We start from the raw sequence: 19,296 nt of genomic DNA, 5'->3' as shown, positions 1-19,296 counted from the left end.
CCAGTATAAAAATCTGTGCTCAAGGATGTGGGATTGGCAGATGACCTATGCAGATGCTCCTGTATACTTTAAATTATCTTTAAATCACTCGTAGTAATATCCCACACTGTTGTAAAGACCACGTAAATAATTTTTATTCTATATTGCTGAGGACTACTGCCAAGAAAAGTCTACACGTATTCTGTGCAGGCATGTTACTTTTTTGGAGCAGTTTTTTTCTCTCTAATTGTTTGAATCTGTTGATTAGAGACCCACATGTAGAGGAAGCCAACTGAACAGTAAAACAGTTTAACAGAAACCCCTGTCCTTCTCCTTGAAAATGATCAGGAAAATCTCACTAGAAAGAGAGGTCAGAAAACAAAGTCCGAAGGTGAACAGGTACAAATCTGGGACAGGCCCCTGCCACTATGGTCCAAATGTGTTTTCAGTCTACAGACGCTTTGGCAATGGAAGGTCAGACATTTGGACTTCACCAAGAGAAGCTGTGCTCTGTATCTGTGATCCGTTTCCTGTGGGTGCCATCCAAGCTTATAAAGGCGAGGTCTGCGGCTACCCAGTGGTGCTGCTGTTGTTTTTCATCTCTACTTACATATAATGAACGGAGGAGAAAAGTCAGCTGGATCTGTCAAAAATAGGAGTCAGAACAAAAGATAAAAAAAGATCTATGAAGGTCTAAGAGCCATGGATGGCTCATTCTCTCAGTTTCATTCTGTGGATATTAAGCCAACAGATCCCCCATCTTCTTCCTTTTCTCAGGCTACCAACTCCTGCTCGCACTCCTGGGTGAGCCATAGGTAAGCAGCTGTTGGAAGGTTGACCAACCAAGACTCTATGTACACAGTGTGTAAGCATTCAAGTTTCTATGTAAGCTAATTGCCTGAGCCAGGGCAACTTGGCTTACTGTTGCTGGGGCCAGGAGGTCCACATCCCCTTTCTTTCCTCTTTTTCTGCTGCAGAAACTCTCAATAGGGTTGGGAGGGAGAGGACTCTAGGTATGGATGAGCAAAGCCTTTGATCACAGTTGATTATTTTCTGAATGTTCTTGTCTTCACAGAAAATGTATTCATAATATGCACTTTTATTTTATATCGCTTTTTCTTTTTTTCTGGCTCTCTTTTCTCCTCCCCCTTTCTCTCTCATTTGTGCCACATGGGAGGAAGTCTGCCTTTAGCCGCGCGGGCACGCCATCAGCTATTCACAGTTGTGTTTAAGTACCATTGATTATCATCGAAAAGGATGGTGTTAGGCAGGTAAAGGAGTTTCAAAGGCTCTGTTTTGTGGGGAAAGCTTGGAGAGCGACACTGTCTGCCCCTTGCTATGTAAGTGCAAAGGTCACCTTTCTTCTTTCCAGTGTTCTATGGCCTCACGGCTTCCCTGACTCTCCTTACACAGAGGCAGCCTCCGCCTCCACATGGCTGGCCGTGACTTAAGCAGGGCCCCTCTGAAGCCTTGTGAGATCTGAGCTTAGGCTGCCTCTCATGGAGCAAGGAGAGGAGGATGTAGCCCCAAGTGAACAACTTTTATGCTAGAGGATTTTCATGCTGTAAAAGAGAAATCAAAGGAGGATTAATAATTTTTAAACCAAACCACCCTTAATTTTGTTAAATGTTTCATTCTTTTCCTATGTACACCAAACCAATTACAGACTCAAAGCAAATGAATTGCACATTTTACTGGTGTAATCTTTGGCAGAGGAGCTACCAGTGACAGAGACTGTCAGGAGATGAACCGAATGGTCTCACTGTTTTCTTTCTGCGTAAAAGTCTACTAGTGTTGATTTATGCTAAGCAAATCCACCCGCACATTGTCCTTCTCAATTATATTGTAAATGTGTATGTAGCGCTTTCTAGTTTTTCACGGAGCTCGAGTTTTCCTGTGTGGGAACTGGCCGTACAAAGCCATTGCAATCTCTCTTAGTGGAAATTAAGCAACACTTGAGTTTCTCAGTTGCATTAGTCACTATTCACATGCTCAGCTGCTCCTTGTAGCTGCAGGACTTGATTCGGGGCAATGTCCACTCTGATCTCCCTCCTTTAGGTCCCACCTCACCACCCAGCCACACAGAGCTGTGCACTGTGAGATGTCCTTCCTCTGGGTTTGCTTTGAAAATGGTGGGAGGCTATATATGCATGATGAGTTGGGAGAACCAAGAGCCTTTGAAATATGCTTCCCAAATGCAATGATGTAAGATCCTGGACCCAGTGGAGAGCAACACCCACGGATGTCTGTCCATATGTGCTTTTCTGCTACGATACATCAAAAGGATCGGAGATTTTCGAGTTCAGATAGATTCTATCCAAGAGTCTGATCACTTTAACTTTGCCAGACTTTGGAAAATGAATGGAGATGCTGGAATTTGGGTAGTGAAGGGTTTGCCATGTCAGCATAAAGCCCCGAGTTCTCTCATCAGCACCCACAAAAAAAACTGGGCAGGGTGGCACACACTACTGTCTCAGTGCTAGGGAGGCAAAGACAGAAGCCTCGCCTCCTTAGTGAGTCTGGGTACCTGTGGCAGGCTGCCTCAAAGACGAGAAGAGAAGACCACCCGTGGCAGACCTTAGGCTACCACGTGCACAGCCACGTACATAACCTCCTTCCAAAAACTTAAGGAAAATGTTGATAATGGCAGCTCACTCTGTGTTCTGAAGTTCCTCTGGTGTAACTTGAAATATGGCTTTAGAAATATACACCCATATTCTGAACTCCTGTGGCCAGTTCCAAAAGGAATTGTAATTTTCTGAGATACTTTCCCTAGAAAGTATCTGTTTCTGTTTTTAATGTATTCCTATATATCCGTATTTAAATCTTAGCTCCAATCAATTTTAAAATTACTTTTTAATCATTTTTCTCCTCCTCCACGAGTATTAGGGATTGAATGAGGCCTCTCCCACTCACTGATATTTTCAGCCATTTTATTAGTTTTTTTTAAAGATTTATTTATTTATTACATATACAGCGTTGTTCTGCTTGCATGTATACTCGCAGGCCAGTAGAGGGCACCAGATCTCATTACAGATGGTTTTGAGCCACCATGTGGTTGCTGGGAATTGAACTCAGGATCTCTGGAAGAGCAGTCAATGCTCTTAACCTCTGAGCCATCTCTTCAGCCCCCTTTATTGTATTTTTTTTAAGACAGTTAGTGGACCAGGCTGGTCTTGAACTTGCTCTGTAGCACAGGCAGATTTTGAACTTCCACTCTTCCTGTCTGACAAGTGGCAGTATTTACAGGCCTGGAATGCCCGGTCTGGCCTCTTTTATTCATTTTTTTTTTAAAGAAAACTCTGAAAATAGAAGAACATAAAGTTGAAAAGAGCATCATCTACTAATTACAGACCTGTGAGCTTCGCTTCTTTGGCTATCTTGGAGCTCACCATGTAGAACAGATTGCCCTGGACCTCAGAGATCTGTCTGCTTCTGTCTCTCAAGTGAAGGTGTGTGCCACCACTCCCAGCTCTTTTGGGATTGATTATTGGTTTTTATTTGAGACAAGGACTTGCTGTAGCCCAGGCATAACTTTTATATTTATGACTCTTACATTTTCTGTACATTTCTAGGTTGTTAGAAACTGTTACAATCACAAGAACTCACTTAAGATCCAAATCCTCATATTAATAAAAATAGAGTCTGCCAAGATGAATGTCAGTAAATGCTCTGATATCATGGCACGGTACCTAAAAATAAAAGGGTATTATTTTGCTTCGTGAAATTTATTAAAGAAAGGTTTGTACCTACATTTTAATATGAGATTTTCTTGTTATTCAAAATTCTCAAGTTTTTACCAAAGCGTTAAGATTGTCCAGGGAGAGGCACAGGGAGGAAGAGCGGGACTCTTTCAAGTGCAGGGAGCTAGCTGCAACCCTCATGCAAGCTTGCCATTGGTGATATTATGATTCACAAGCATCTTTGGGGGACACTGGTTATTTTCCCTAAAGTAGGAGGAAAAATGGTGTATGAAAGAGCACCCAGGTGAATTTATCCCCTTCCCCAGAGAAGGTGAAGAAAGAGGTCAGTGCAGCTGAGTGTCTTGTTAACATCCCATAGCTGACTAGAACCGGAGACTGAAATTGAACTAACCTTTCCTATTATTCCAGGTGCTTCTGTTTGGCCAAGATGTGTTCCATGTAGTTTTTAAAAACGAGTCCTAGTAGCTGGGGGAATTGGCTCAGTGGGTGAGAGCGCTTGTCCTTCCAGAGGACCCCAAGTTTGGTTCCCAGCACCCATACTGGATAGCTCACAGCTGAGTGTAACTCCAACTCCAGGGGATTTGATGGCAACCACAGGTACATAACAATGGTTCATACTCATTTACATATACACGCACACACACGCACGTGCACACACATGCACATTCACACACGCACACATGCACACGCACACACACACACACATGTCTTAAATGATAACTTTTAAAGACAGTTCACTCAGGCCACTGGACCCCTAGCAAGTACTCTCTGGCTGGTCCTGGGCAGAAAGGATGCTCTAAAGTTTAACCCTCTTCCCTTGACGACCAAATTCGACATCAGCCTTTCACATCCGTTCTGTGAATCTTTGCCACAGTGACTATCAGCATAAAAAGGATGTGTTGACTTCTGACTGCAGGAAATAAATCACCCCAACTTTTGACAGAAGGGTTAGAAAAAAAAGAAAAAGATTAATTGGCTTATTGTTTATAGTGATAGCTATTAAAAATAGATAACCAGAGGCTAATAAATGTTAATGGTCCCTTCACTATTAGAAAAATCAATTGTCAGTGAATATAGCACATATTAATATATTATTTTGTTTATGATCCTCAATAGCATATAAAAAAATTTCATCCCCAGAGAACTATTTTTTGAGAACTCTTTTTAAGGTCAACATTTACTGCCAAGAATAGATTTGCTGGGAGGATATTTTCCTCTGTAGGCAATTTTAATGGCCTTCAAAGCATTATTTTATAATTATAATAAAATGCATGTGTAATTTGTCAGGCTTGATAAACTCCTTTCCAAGGGCTCTTATGTATTTCTTTGAAACCTGTTTGAGAGCAGTTAGATAGATTTCTAAATGTAAGTAATTAAAATTGTATAGTATTGAGTTATTGACCAATGCTGGACTATTAATCAAGCTAAAAAATTCTACAATCAGTGCTCAGTGTGCTGAAGCCTGGTAAAATAATAGTATTTGTGTTCAGCGAGGCAAGTAGCCGCAATTAAGCACTTCGGTTGACAAATGAGAGGGTACACTTTATTTTGTACTTAATTGAGTTGTTGTACATGCTTGGTCACCATTGTCTCCCAGCCCTTCAGTTTGGTGTTTGGTCATTGGAGCTCCTGTATGTGTTAATGACGGAGCAATTAAGTCTGCCTTTGCCATTGGCTTCCTAAATGCAGCCAGAAATGTCTGTCCTCCAAACCAGGGCTTACTTAGTGAGTGCAGGGAGGATTCTTCAAGGCAGATGGTTAATTTCCTGAAAAAAGGATGGTGATAAACAAATTAGAGCCCTGTCAAGAGATGATTTTTGAAGTGAGTTTGAATAGGGACAACGCCTTGGCTTTCCTATCACTCACTGGATTCTGCTTAAGTTCGCAGAAGAGCTTCTGACGAATTTTAATCTATTTTATGAAAACCCCAAATTGATTGACTTCTCATGAGCTGTGTGTGCGCTGATAATCTTGCTAGTTATCAGGTGTTTCTCTCAGCTTCCTCCTGCTGGCCCTGCACCACTGTCCGCTCCCTGCAGGCACAGTGGCATCTGTCATTTCTTGCTGCCATAAGTCAGTCATTCCTTGCAACTAGATTCAGCAGAGGAAGTAAGATTCAAGAACAAGACTCCTGGGACTGGAGAGATGGCTCAGTGGTTAGGAACACTTGCTGTTCTTGCAGAGGACCTGGGTTTGGGTCTCAGAACCCACATGGCAGCTCACAGCCATCTGTAATTCCAGTTCTAGGAGATCCACCCTCTTCTGGACTCCATGAGCACCAGATGTCCACGTGGTTACATACATCAGACCCTCAACATACACATTAAAAAATGAAAGAACAGGACTGTATAAATGGGATAGGTGAGAAACCAGGATTTCTTTTTCAAAGAGATGCATCTAGCAGGTCTGGCTTCATCTTGGGTAGACCCCAAGCCAGTTTGGTATTTATGAAAGTGTGCATGCAACTTGGCCACTTGCCCATATTTCCCGGACACTTGGAATAAGGTTCAAACACCCTGTCATGACCTTGGCCTCAATGTCTTATAGCCTCGAAGGACAGTTTGTCCTCAGCTGTCTGTGCCAAGTCCGTGGTAATAGCAACTGCTTTCCCTGTCCCACTCAGAGGATTACTCTAAAGATTAAACCAGATAATTGACTTTAAAGCACTTTTAAAAAGTAAAGGACACTATGGAACCCTAAAAGACAATTATGTATTTTCTTTTGTACTGTTTGGCTTAATTAATCCCATGCTCATGTCTGTGAAGCTCACAGAAATATGCTTGTATTTGCTGATAGGGACATTGAGATAAGCAAATAGCTGTTTTTGAAACAGTATGATTTATACAGGAAGGGAATGCTTATTTGTGAGGTTGTTCTGTCTCATCAGCTCCGTGAATCCTCTTCCTGGGGCAGCAAGTAGTGGAACTCAGAGGCCAGCACTGTACACTCCGTCTTTGAAAAGTGTCGAGTCTAAAGTGACAGCCCCTTTCCTCACTCTGGGGATTGACACAGGACACCATGGCCAGTCATTCTCTATTTGTTTCAGACCCTACCAGTGTGGCCACTGCTCCCAGTCCTTTTCCCAGCCATCAGAACTGAGGAACCACGTGGTCACTCACTCCAGTGACCGGCCTTTCAAGTGTGGCTACTGTGGTCGTGCGTTTGCCGGGGCCACGACGCTCAACAACCACATCCGGACGCACACTGGAGAAAAGCCCTTCAAGTAAGTAGTGGCCAGCTGTCCACCCTCTTTTTCTTATCTTTCTTGGGAGCTGCCAGATCCATGGGCACCCCTTGCCCAGCTCAGTCTGACTGGTGGAGAAGGCTACTTTTAAGGTCAGTGTCTGTGCTGTAAGAGGCTCTCTTGGGTTGCATGGCTGATGTTTGGGAAAATGGAAGTCAGGAAAGCTACACACTGATCATGGCTCGATGTTTGCAATCTCAGACATAAGATGATCTTCTAGGGCCTATTTTCTCATCAGTAAAGTAAGATATGAGTAGCTACCCTGAGTAGTCTTTCCAAATCCTGTGTCAATCCTGAATTCTATTAGCATCCATGCCAAGATCTTGCTATCAGCAAGTTCCCATAACCAGGAGAAAGGTGGCCATAGTATAGGATACTTGAATAATCCTCTTGGATAATAGGAACTCCTCAGAATTCTAATGACACTTTCTTCTCATGTTATCAAGTTGATAAAAATTAAAACAAAGGGTGTATTTTATATTTCCGTATACAGAGACTGTGAGTAAGGGCATTTTAGCAAGATTGTGTTTCAACATATAGTCCATCCAACAAAGCAGCAGATATTTGAACTATGCAAAATGGCCTATCCATCCATCCATCCATCTATCCATCCATCCACCCACCCACCCACCCATCCATCCATCCATCCATCCATCCATCCATCCATCCATCCATTAATCCACCCATCCATTAGTCCATCCATCCATATGTGTTCATTCAATAATAATAAATGCCTACATTTACATTGGTCATCCTGCTAGGCACAAGAGATACAAAGGTGAATGAGACTCTGTCTTGACTTTGAAAACCTCACACTCTAAGGGGAAGTCCAATCAATCAATCAATCAATAAAGGATGAAAAGCATGAAATATTATAACAAGACATGTTTATACAATGTTGAGGTATATCAGAGAAATGGAATCATCAGATATGTATAGAATACAATGTTGAACAAGTCTACGAAGAATAAGCAGGAGTTTGCTGGCCATACAAGGGAGAAGAGGCTGCTTCCAGTAGTTCAGATGGCAGCAAGAGTATTGGAAGCTGCACACATCAGATTGGTGGGCTCAGAGCAGTTGACCTCACAAACTCTTTACGCATTTCTACCCATTTTCTGTGCTTGCTTTCCCTACTTGGGAAAGAAAATTTGAAAAACACAGACATCCAACCTTATTCACCGTTTATAGGACAAACTCAAGCAGGATTAGGAAGTGATTCAGTCAGTAGGAGACTAAACCTCTTGCTTAGGCTCAGTCAAGTAGGTTCCCATTCCGTGCTTATCCTAAGGCCAAGTACAGTTCATGGTAAGAGTGTCCTGTTGGTCTGGGTCCTGCCCGCCTCGCTGATCTGTCAACCTATGGAGGGGCTCATAAGAGGCTGTTGTCTTTTACCTCTACCTATCATCATTTAAAAATTATCAATTAATTGATTAATTATTAGTCTGTTTGTGTGTGTGTATGCATATATATGAGCATATACGTGTCATGGCATATGTGTAGAGATCAGAAGACAACTTGAAAGAATTGGTTTCCTTCTTCCATCATGTGGGTCCTGAGGTTCAAACTCAAGTTGTCAGGCTTGGTAGCAAGAGTACCTTTACCTGCTGAGCAATCTTTCCAGCCACTTCATCATTGCTAACTATGTTCCTTAATTGTTTAATTGGTTGTCTTAATAGTAAAAACAGCAATGATTTTTGTCTGTATACTCGTTTACAACAGAAAGTCTTTGGGCTAAGTGGGACAAGATGATACCTAAAATCAGGCTTATGATATACTAACCAGCTGGGCGGTGGTGGTACACACTTTTAATCCCAGCACAGGAGGCAAAGGCAGGCGGATCTCTGTGGGTTCAAGGCCAGCCTGGTCTTTAAGAGCTAGTTCCAGGACAGGCTCCGAAGCTACAGAGAAACCCTGTCTTGAAACACAACAAAACAAACAAACAAGCAAAAACGATATACTAACCAAACTCTATCCCCAGAGACTGTAATAGTCAGAAGAGGGCACCTTTCTGAGGGGCCAGTTGGCTCGTTCCTATCTTAAAAATTCCTGTCTCTTGGGTGTTTGTGCCCTGCCTGATGGATGCTGTCGTTACCCTCAGGCCTGATTCCCAGGGGTTCACAGATTCTGTCTTTGCCATTGTTCTGGAGATAGAAGGTAACGATGCCTCTTTGAGAATTTGGGAGGACTGAGGATTCCGTTGGTCCCTTATAGTAGAGAGGGCAGCCAAATGAATTCAGTGCCAGCGATCAGATTGATTTTTCTCTTGTTGCAGTGTAAATAGATTTCAGTAATTAATTGAAGTGGTTTCGGGGTCAGGATGGGAAATAGATTTCTATTAATGTTAAGGTGTTACTTATGTGTAACCTCGTTGATTCCACTCAAGTTTTTTCTTTAACATCCTGTTTTTGTCATGTTTTCAATAGAGTTGCCATCTTAACTTAATTTTAATTCATCGGATTAATATTTGAAGGGCTTAAGTGATTGTATTTCCCCTCCTTTCCAACACAGTGTTGTTCTTTTGTTCATGCCTGCTTTCATCTGGAAAAATCAACTGAACAAAAGATTGTAAAGTGGTGGGGTTGTTGGATAACATTCTCCCTGCCTGTTTTAGTCTGTTTGCTTCTTGATTTTAGCAAAGTAGCCATACATTATCGTATTTGAGGCATTTAAGATGATCAAATATATATGCCCAGAGGAGAGCTGATATATGCTTATTTTGAAGCTGCAAGGTTTAAACATCTTCTAGGAATGGAAAGCTAAGTCCTTTAGTGTATACAGGGTCTTTCAAGATTGTCCTATTGCAAGGGAGTTTGAGAATCTTCTAACCCAGCCCATGGATATCCAACCCGGGGACATTTGTAAATATTATGAAGATATCCTTTTACAAGCTTATAAAACAAACATTAAAAAAAAACTTTTTGTTGCAGATTAGTCAATAAAAATGGTTTCACCACCACAGTTAATTTTACTACTTCAGCTAATGGGCATCGGCTTAAACAACGTTGCAGAGGCTGGAAAGAATCTTGTAAAGATGCGCAAACCTAAACTGTACGCCCAATGCAGCTTCCAAGTAGATGGCCTGAGTGGTTTCATCTCCTAACTGTCCCCTCGACCCAGGCAGTCTTCTAAAAGTCTCCAGCGTGAGCGGAGACTGAGCCTGTCTCGTCAGGAAAAGCCCTTCCCTCATCCTTACCTCTGCTGCTCAGCACTTGGCTGAAGGATGTGGAGACTTCTGGCCTCCCAAAGCGGCCAGTGAGCAGTGGTACTGAGGGGCTAGAACTCCTGCAGGCTTCGCCTCACATCTGATCAGCTGAATGCTCCCTGGAAGAACCTCTGTCCTAAGTTCTAGGGAGACCCTAAACCTGTCAGCAGCTAACGGAGGCTGAAGACGTGAGATTTCTAAGGTAAAGCAACCCACAAAAAAACAACCAAAAAGATGGACTGCACCAAAGGCTTTGGATTTTAGTTTGTTATGCGAGACTGAAGTCATGGGGAACAAGGAACAGACACAAGAGATCAGTCACTTAATCGCAATGGCTAGGCACTGTATTGCAGGAAGGGCAGCTGGTAGAAATGGTCAGAGGGCTAGCAGTGAGGACTCGTTTCTCCTGGTCTTGTGCTAAATGAGATCTCAGCAAGTTTGGGGTAGGGGATCTATTTGACCTGGGAAGCTGCACTGACAGGCCAGGACTTGCCCTAAGAGATCACCTCTACCGTGCTTTAGAAGCCAGAGGAAAAACTTTCACCAGGATTTTTTTTGCCTTGAGTAAAGAGAGTTTGGCTCAGAATAAAGAAGCAGAATATTCCAATGTCCAATATTTAAGCAAGACATAGACAAAACTCTAAGCAGATCGGAAGAGACACGGCAAGCATTTACCATGTATGAAGCCCTAGGCAGTTTGGTTCAGTTCAAGTATTTCACAGCCCATGGCAGATGCACAGAAAGATTCTTGCAGGTTTTCTGTGTAATAGAACTTTCTGTTGTTTTTGGTTCATATCGTTCAGTCAGCCACTACAGTTTCCAAAGAAGTATGTCAAACTGGAAAGGGAACTCCAGGCTGGCTTGGACTCCCACACCTGTAGGAAGTTGGGGGGCTCTCTGTTTGCTGAAACATTTGGAAGACTTTCTGCATACATGTGTCCGGGATGTTCACAAGGCTGTGACATCAGTACCCATGCCAAGGGAAGGCACAGGATTGCAATTCAGGGTTAAATGCCAGCTCAGCTGAAGCCCGGCTCTGACCTCCCAGAACCAAGGTACATGATAGAGTAGGTCTTTTGATGAGTCCCATAAAGCTGTGCAGATGCTTTGCCGAGCTTTCTCATCTAGAGTCTAAGGTGATAGGCATGAAACTGAAACCCTAGTCTTGTTTATTTTTAAAAAATTCTTTTATCTATCTGTCTTTACTTCCTCAGATACAAAATTCTTATCATTCCCAAACAAAATAGCTTGTGTGTCTGATAACCTATGTTTCCACAAAAGAGAAAATTCCTGGCAAAGCATCTAAAATCAAGTAATTTCTCCACATTGGCATATCATTTTCTTCCATTTGGTGAGAGGATGGGACTAGCCATGGTCTTTGCAGCGGTGGCCTTTTTATGCATCATAGATGGGGAGAAATTCCTGATTATAACACATTGCTCTATGTGCAAAAATCTCACTGAGACATTCAAGCCAACACCTGAGAACAATGTGACTCCTGCTGTGGCCATCCAGCATGGACATTCGAGTATCAGAGAGATACAGATCTCAGTCTTTCTTTCTGCGTGTGAATTCTTCACGTTTTAATAAAGAGGACGAGAAAAGCAAAGACACAGCCAGGTAAACTGTCAACTCCTCACAGTGGTTTAGCCCTTCTCTCTCTCTCTCTCTCTCTCTCTCTCTCTCTCTCTCTCTCTCTCTCTCTTTGAAATTGATCCTACAGCTTCAAAATTAAAAAAAGAAATATAATAATTTGAAAGTTTGTCAGGTAGTGAAAGGTAGTATATTTTAACACACTAATCCAGTAACTAATCAGTTTTCTAATAAACAATCAGCAGTTTGCTACATGTCCTCGGCACTCCGGTAGCTCTGGAGACGGGATGAGCTGCTCGTGGGCGTTAATGAATACACCAAAAATCGTTAGGTGATCAATACTTCTGAGTTATTTTCATTGAGCTGATAGGTCTGATACATTAAAGCTGACATTATACATTTGTCAAGATCACCGTGCAGTTTTTAACAGTGGAGCAGGCTGCTAAACATATTCCCTGAAAGACAATCAGAGAAACACAACTTCTTCATCCTGACACACTCAGTTGACTGCCAGAGTCTAGAAACTTCAAAGCAGTGGTTCTCAACCTATGGGTCACGACCCTTTGGGCAAACCTCTATCTCCAAAAATATTTGTGTTATGATTCATAGCAGTAGCAAAGTTCTGGTTATGGAGTAGCAATGAAAATAATTTTATGGCTGGGGATCACCACAGCCTGAGGAACTGCATTAAAGAGTTGCAGTATTGGGAAAATTGAGAACCACTGCTTTAGAGCATGGAGCCAGACTCCAGCATTGCCAGGCATTTGAGAATCTCCAGACTGGGTAGATGTGCTCTATTTCTCTAGCTAATTCTGCACACAGTTTACTGAGGAGGGGGGAAAGAACAATAGTGCTCACCAGGTAATGAGATGTGTGGTGTCCTCGTCTGTGGCAGGACCCCAGGCTCCCTCCAGGTTGCTTGCACCATTGCTCCTATAGCGTAGGGTTCGGAGAGCTGGCAGTTTCAGAAGGCCATTGTCGCTCCTCTTGAATGTCTTTTCCTTCAAAGGTTTGAGGAAGTGCTAGTAAAATGACGGCCACTGTGGCCTCCCAGTCTGAGCATGCTTGAGGTAGCTCAGGTTGCTACCACGGGGTGTGTGTGTGTGTGTGTCCTTGTGCACATGGTCAGGAATGGCAACCACAGAAAAAACTCCAGTATATGTATGTGTGTGTGTGTCCTTGTGCACATGGTCAGGAATGGCAATCACAGAAAAACTCCAGTGTGTGTGTGTGTGTGTGTGTCTTCCATTTTTAGCAGACTTAAGTAACCATCAAGCTGAAGTTCAGGCTCTGTGGGAGATAGGGGCTGGCCTAGGTTCTCTGGGTTACAGTTTTTCTTTGCAGTAAAGGGGAGACACTTGAAGTGTAGTGCTTCTTTGTTTTCTCCTCTCAGACACCCCGGATAATATGTACACTGTATACTGTGCTCTCCCTATAGCTGAGCCTCCTAACCCACCCCAGCACCCCAGTTCCCAGTTTTTCTGAGTCATCCCATTTCTACCATGGCAAACACTAATTTTAGAAATTATTTTAACCCTAAATTTGCTTTGACTGTGACATTGTCATTAGCATTTGGAAAAAAAACAACAAAAACAAACAGCTACCCTATACCTGGTCCTCCCACCCCACCGTGTCTCCTCACTCCCACCCCCATCTTTACCCACTACTCCCCCCATTCCCTACCCCTATCCCTGTAGTCCCCAGAACACAAGGCCTTGCTTCCATGTGTTTCCAAACTCCGAGACAAGCTTGCTCACCATGGCTGCTGAGAGAAGGAGAATTCTGGGCTTGAAATTAGCAGCAGGTGAAATTCTATTTGTCACCCATTTCTCTTTGGGGTTACAGAGCAGAAAACTGCAGCCGAGCCGCTGCTCTGATGGCTCACTCCTAAAAATCTCTTTTTGTTCTTTATCTATTCGAACTGACAGCGATCAGAAGTGCAGCAGGACAGGGCTCTCTGGAGAAATCACCTCCCCCCGGCCTATTGACAGGTCCCTCTGTTCTGCCTCAGACCGGCTTTGTCCCATCCCAGGCCCAGGCTTTGGAAGGAGCCACCAATTAAACCTCTTGAGCCAGTAAAATCTGATGCCACTTTGGAGTGTCTGTTCTGATCAGTCAGGATGAGAGGAAGCCCATAACCCGGAAGGCCCCCGCTCCCTGGTCTCAATTTTCTCTCTTGCCTCCACCAGGTGCGAGAGGTGCGAGAGGAGCTTCACGCAGGCCACGCAGCTGAGTCGACACCAGCGGATGCCCAATGAGTGCAAGCCAATAACCGAGAGCCCAGAATCAATCGAAGTGGATTAACTGATTGACTGGCTGGAATTAAAGTGCAAGGAAAGTCATGATTAAATGTCACGGACACTTAAGCAAAACCAAAGATTTCCTCTGAGCAACTTTCAATCAGTCCCAGAAAACCAAAAGCAGTAATAAAATAAGTAAGATGTTAAGAGATATTGATCCTGGCATGGAAGTCAGACCAGGAAAGAGATTATTTATTTATGACTTAGGGATGAGACGGATTTCCGTGGACAGCTCACCTGGGATGGCTAGCATTTCCAGTCCCACCATGTGTTTGCTTTATTTCTAAAAAGCTTTTTAGAACTGTTATTTAATACCAAAGGGAGGATTCCTCTGCCCACAGTTGTGAGTAAGAACGCACAGGGACTTGGTTCTCGTCGCACCTTTTTGTTTTTGTTTTGTTTTGTAGTAGCATGTTCAAGGGGACCCGTGGTACGGCCTTCCTCCTTCTGTCTAGGCCTGGTCCACCCCGATGTTGGTTGCCACAGCAAGGATGGTTGAGGCAGAAGCAAGAACCTGGCTGGATTGGCGCCCCCTGCAGCCTCAGAGGTGGCCCATTGCCACAGTTCCGTCTCCGTGCACTTTCGCGTGGCTCCTCCCACCCGACAGCCGGGAACTGACGCTGGAAAAAGGAAGAGAGAATGGTTTCCGCTGCAAATTCAAAGGACAGAAGTGGAGGACTTGCTTCGTCCTGTCCAGATTTCAAAAACATTTAAAGTGTATGGAGCTTCATAATACAATATATTGTTCCAAAGCAGCTGGTGGATAAAAGGTTCTTTTCAATAACATTTTAGCTTAAGAAAATGAAAACAGAAATAAAGTTCTTTGGTCTGAGGCTGACTCTGAGGTGTTAGTCTTCAAGTGATTTTGTTGTCGTTGTTTCTGGGCGAGAGCTGGATGTGTGAGCAGTCATGCCCGCTGGCAGATTCGGCTCAGGCAATGGCATCGTCTGCACACAGGGAAGCCCTTGGAGGCTCCTTCACTCCCTGCTGAGTGTGGCAAAATCATTGTCACTGAAGTAGGGAGAAAAATGAGTCAGATGCGAAAATATCGTGAGAAAGTAGCTTAGCAACGGGTGGGCTAGCTCCGACCGCCAGGACTAACTGCTGCTATCAATAGAGATTGCCTTTTCCTCTCTTGAGATTGATTAATCAAAAGAAAAAGAACCATGTACACGCTTGGGCTGTTCTCTGAGTGCTTGGAAAAGTGTGGCTTCCAGTGGGCTTGGAGTCATTCAGTGATGTGCTCAACATAACTGGATCAAGGTCTATGTATTGAGCTGGCATTGGGAAGATAAGATGGGGGGGGGGCTTCTGGTCCATTAGATCTCAATGGAAACTCAGCGCCTGAGTCTACTCCACAGCCTGTTTCCATAAACAGCCCGAGCGAGTTCCTAGCAGTAATTCCGTGGCAGGCTTCTGGTGGCTAAGCACAGCCTTTGAAGGAGTGCTTTGTTTTTGAGCTTACTCATTGTCTTCTGGAAAGCACACACACACACACACACACACACACACACACACATACACACACACACACACACACATTTCAGAAAGGAATAGTGCGGCTCAGTTTAATATATCATGGTATATTCGGTCCTTTAAAAAGCTCTCTTTCTCTCTTTTAAAAACATTTATTTTTTTGTTTTTTACCTGCAAGTATATCTGTGTGCTGTGTGCATGCAGTGCCTGAGGAATCCAGAAGGGGGCGTCTGGATTACAGGAACTGGAGTTGGGAGCCATCACGTGCGTGCTGGGAATTGAACTCAGATTCTCTGAGAGAGAAAATTACAGCTCTGCCCCACAAAGGAGCAAAGGTTCATGCATCCAGGTCTAAATATGTGGCTGGGTTTTCTGAATATAATGAGGACTCATCTCACTTTTTTTTTTTGTTCAGCGAGAAAAATCAGCTCATCCATTTGCCTCCCTTCCTAGCTGAATACCAGGCGATATAGCAGCTTTCGATGAGAACTCTTCATGTCCGGCATGGGAGATCTTTCAGAACAATGTTCTCTGCTGCCCTGGCGGCTTTGCCAGATGCTGTCCAGCTCCCACTGCATGTGGCAGTGAGCGGTGCCAAAGCTGCTCTCTAGGACTCTCCACAGAGTCTGTTATCACTTTCGTTATTCTGGATTTTTCTTATGTATCTGCAGCTGAATTTGGTCAGAAAATATGTTCTGCGTAAAAAATAGAAAATTGGTACTCTAAATGTCCAGGCATTTTGATACTCACAATTTTCAGACTTCCAGCTTCCTATGGGGCAGCCTGGGCCACTGGTCTATGGACAGGCCTGCTCCTACAGGCTGACTTCCCACCCAAAGCAGTACAGCAGTCATGAGGGTCTCAAAAGCACCTACTCAATGTGTGTGCAGGGAAAGGGGTTGCTTTAAACCTCTCAACAGAAAGGCTTAGGAAATATTAACATTTTAAAGCACACAAACAGTCCTTTGGGACACGGTGGGTGGGTGGTGGAAACTGTAATCCTAACTAGTAATAAAATGAAGAAAGATGCTATCTAAGATGAAAAAGTGGATGGTCAGAATTGAACCAGGATTTCCATACTCCCTGTTGAGGGAGACAGATCAAATTCCTCTCAACCATAAGGCTTCTCAGGCCAGCATAGGCAAAGGCACTTCCTGGGACCAAGATGGTAAGAACTGACTCCAAGTTGTCCTCTGAGCCCCGCACATATGCCATGGTATGCGTGCATCTGCACTCACAACAATAATAAATGCACACACTTACAAAAAGACTTACCGTCCTACTGTATGCTCATCCATGTAGCTAAGTGTCTGAGTCAAAGGGGGAAGCCTACAGAGGTCATAGAGCAGAAAGGAAATAGGTGAGAATACAGACCATCACGTTTCTGTAAGAGAATCTCAGTAACCCAAAGGAAAGCTAAGCATTTTCCTCAGGAAATATGTATTAACTCTTTTTTCAGTCTTTGTTTTGTTTTGTCCTTGTCTTTAAAAATATTAACTTTCTCTTTTGTTTTATAATATTATTGTATAATTAAACTTATAAAGCTTAACCTTGCATACTTTACATAACTTAGTTCATTAGGAACTTTTTATTAAATTCCATTAGGTATATTTTTATTGGAAAACTGCCCCTAGAAGAAAAAAGATTATGGTTTCTCTTCTGTCTTCACGGGGTCACAGTGTGTCAGTCTGGACCTCAGACAATGTCACTCACTTAAATTCATTAGTTTCCTCACGGGTTGATAGGTTCAGTGTTTCCTTCACTCATTCAACAAATACTTAACTCCTGTGGCGAGACCTCATGGTAGGTGTTCACTATAAGCAAACCTATTTAATTGCTGATGAGAAAATATTATTTTCCCCTTCAGTGGCTGGCTAGAGTAGATATTCACCCATGGGTTAAAATGACAACGGTTTCAGCATTTTAATCTTGATGTCAAACTTCTTCTGCATTAAAGTTGGAAGATGGTCAGTGACCCAACTAATACTTGGACTCCCAACTCTATGCCACAGTAAAACTATTCCTAATGGCTGGTTAATATGGCTCATGCAAGAAGCTAATATTCAATTGCTTTTCATAACGGAACATCGTTGCTTTAAATTATTGTGCAAATTAAAGTTCCTCAAGCATAAGTAGTGTTGATTACATCACTGGGAACATGGCGCATCTCACAGTGCAGCGCAGTTCCAACATCCTGTGGGCCCAGGGATCACTGTGCCCATCCAGCAGTCTTGTGTTTGGTAACGGATTCTTTGCTCTCCCATTAGGGTTACACAGGCCTACAGAAACCAGGCCAGGAATAACAAATAAACTCTTTGATGTGAATTTCATTTGATTTTCCACAATCATCTCTAATCCCGGACATCAAATCCTGGAAGATTCTAAGAGAGCTGCATCTTGAATTGATAGCAGTAGGCTCTAGCAATTCTGTATGCCAGGATCTTCATATTTGTCTGTATGGGTGGTGGAGGAGTTTGAACTCAGGGCCCTCCCTGCACAGGCAAGACAAGTGCTCTGCCACTGAGCCATAGCCGTGGCCCATAAAGGGCTCTCTTCTTTAAAGTAACGAGACAGTCGGTTCCGTGGATTAATTTACAAAATGCTAAAACATCAAAATTGGTTAGAAAACTAGAGCAAAGATGTGAAATTATTGCACCACCTTCCCCAAGCACTGAAGCTGCCACTGCTGTACTTAGGAAAGGTTCTCTTGAGTGTAGGTTAGCGGAAAAATAAAGCAGCTCTGGTCTGCTTCCCTCGGATGTCGAGGAAGATGATAAAGATGATCACAGCTCCAGTCCACATTATAACCACTGCCAGGCACCATTCTGAGGGTTACACAAGGCTATCTTCACTTTCTGACAAAAATGTTCATTATCCTTCGCTCGTACATACCTAACGATATTCTCTCAGCAGCTTCGTCAGCCTCCGCTCCGAGGCTTGAGCACTATTGTCAAGGGGAAAACATCCCGAGCGAAGTTCAACAGGAAGCAGGGCTTTCTCTGTTCTGTCAGGATGCTAACAAAATTACTTTGGGGGCATCAGTGGAGCCATTATGCAGCTGTGTCCATGAAGAATATAAACTTACGGCTTATGTGGCTAACATGGTGGCGTGAAGCAACAAGTCATTACAGGTTAGGTTTGTCAAAGGTACAAATACTGGAGTGATGGAGGAGGGTCATCTTCCTATCTGTTGTTTCATTGGTTAAATAATAAAGAAAACTGCTTGGCCTTTGATAGGACAGAAAATTAGGTAGGCGGAGAAAACAGAACAGAATGCTGGGAGAAAGAAAGCCAAATCAGGCAGACACCATGCCTCTCTTCTCTGAGACGGAAGCAGGTTAAGCATCTCCCTGGTAAGCCACCAGCTCGTGGTACTACACAGATTATTAGAAATGGGCTAATCAAGATGTGAGAATTAGCCAATAAGAGGCTAGAACTAATGGGCCAAGCAGTGTTTAATTATTTTGGGTGTAAAGCTAGCCGGGTGGCGGGAAGCGGCCCCCTGTTCCTACTACACTGGAGTTATTTGCAGGAGGTACTACAGGGCCCAGTTCAGATTCTTGGTATAATCTAGATGATGCTGTTTGTGAAGTTTGTTCCAAAAGCAAGCTTACAAGATTCTTCATGTGCTGGCTTTGTCACCAGGCAATTCTTCACTGACAGCAGTTACGCCACGTTATCCTATATTATGATTTTAACAGGGACATTTGTTCAAAGCAACGAACGTGTCTCCAAGCCAGTTGAACATGGCAGACTCCTAGTTGGTATTTCCTGTTTCCTGCCTTGCAAAATATCTCT

At 43.3% G+C, this 19,296-nt stretch overlaps 1 protein-coding gene across 1 annotated transcript in view; it reads left to right on the top strand.

Moving 5' to 3' along the window:
- Positions 1–14,795, top strand: part of Prdm6 (PR/SET domain 6) — a 101,127-nt gene extending 86,332 nt beyond the window's left edge. The window contains exons 6-7 of the mRNA XM_075970838.1: positions 6,730–6,906; positions 13,912–14,795. Of these exons, the coding sequence (XP_075826953.1) occupies positions 6,730–6,906; positions 13,912–14,026 (292 nt within the window). The 3' untranslated portion in view covers positions 14,027–14,795. The remainder of the gene's footprint in view (positions 1–6,729; positions 6,907–13,911) is intronic.
- Positions 14,796–19,296: the final 4,501 nt, after the last annotated feature.

The sequence above is a fragment of the Microtus pennsylvanicus genome, chromosome 4 (genome assembly GCF_037038515.1).
Source record: "Microtus pennsylvanicus isolate mMicPen1 chromosome 4, mMicPen1.hap1, whole genome shotgun sequence".
NCBI lineage: Eukaryota > Metazoa > Chordata > Mammalia > Rodentia > Cricetidae > Microtus > Microtus pennsylvanicus.
The sequence above is the reverse complement of the archived record's forward strand: the minus strand, read 5'-3'. Positions and strand labels throughout refer to the sequence as shown.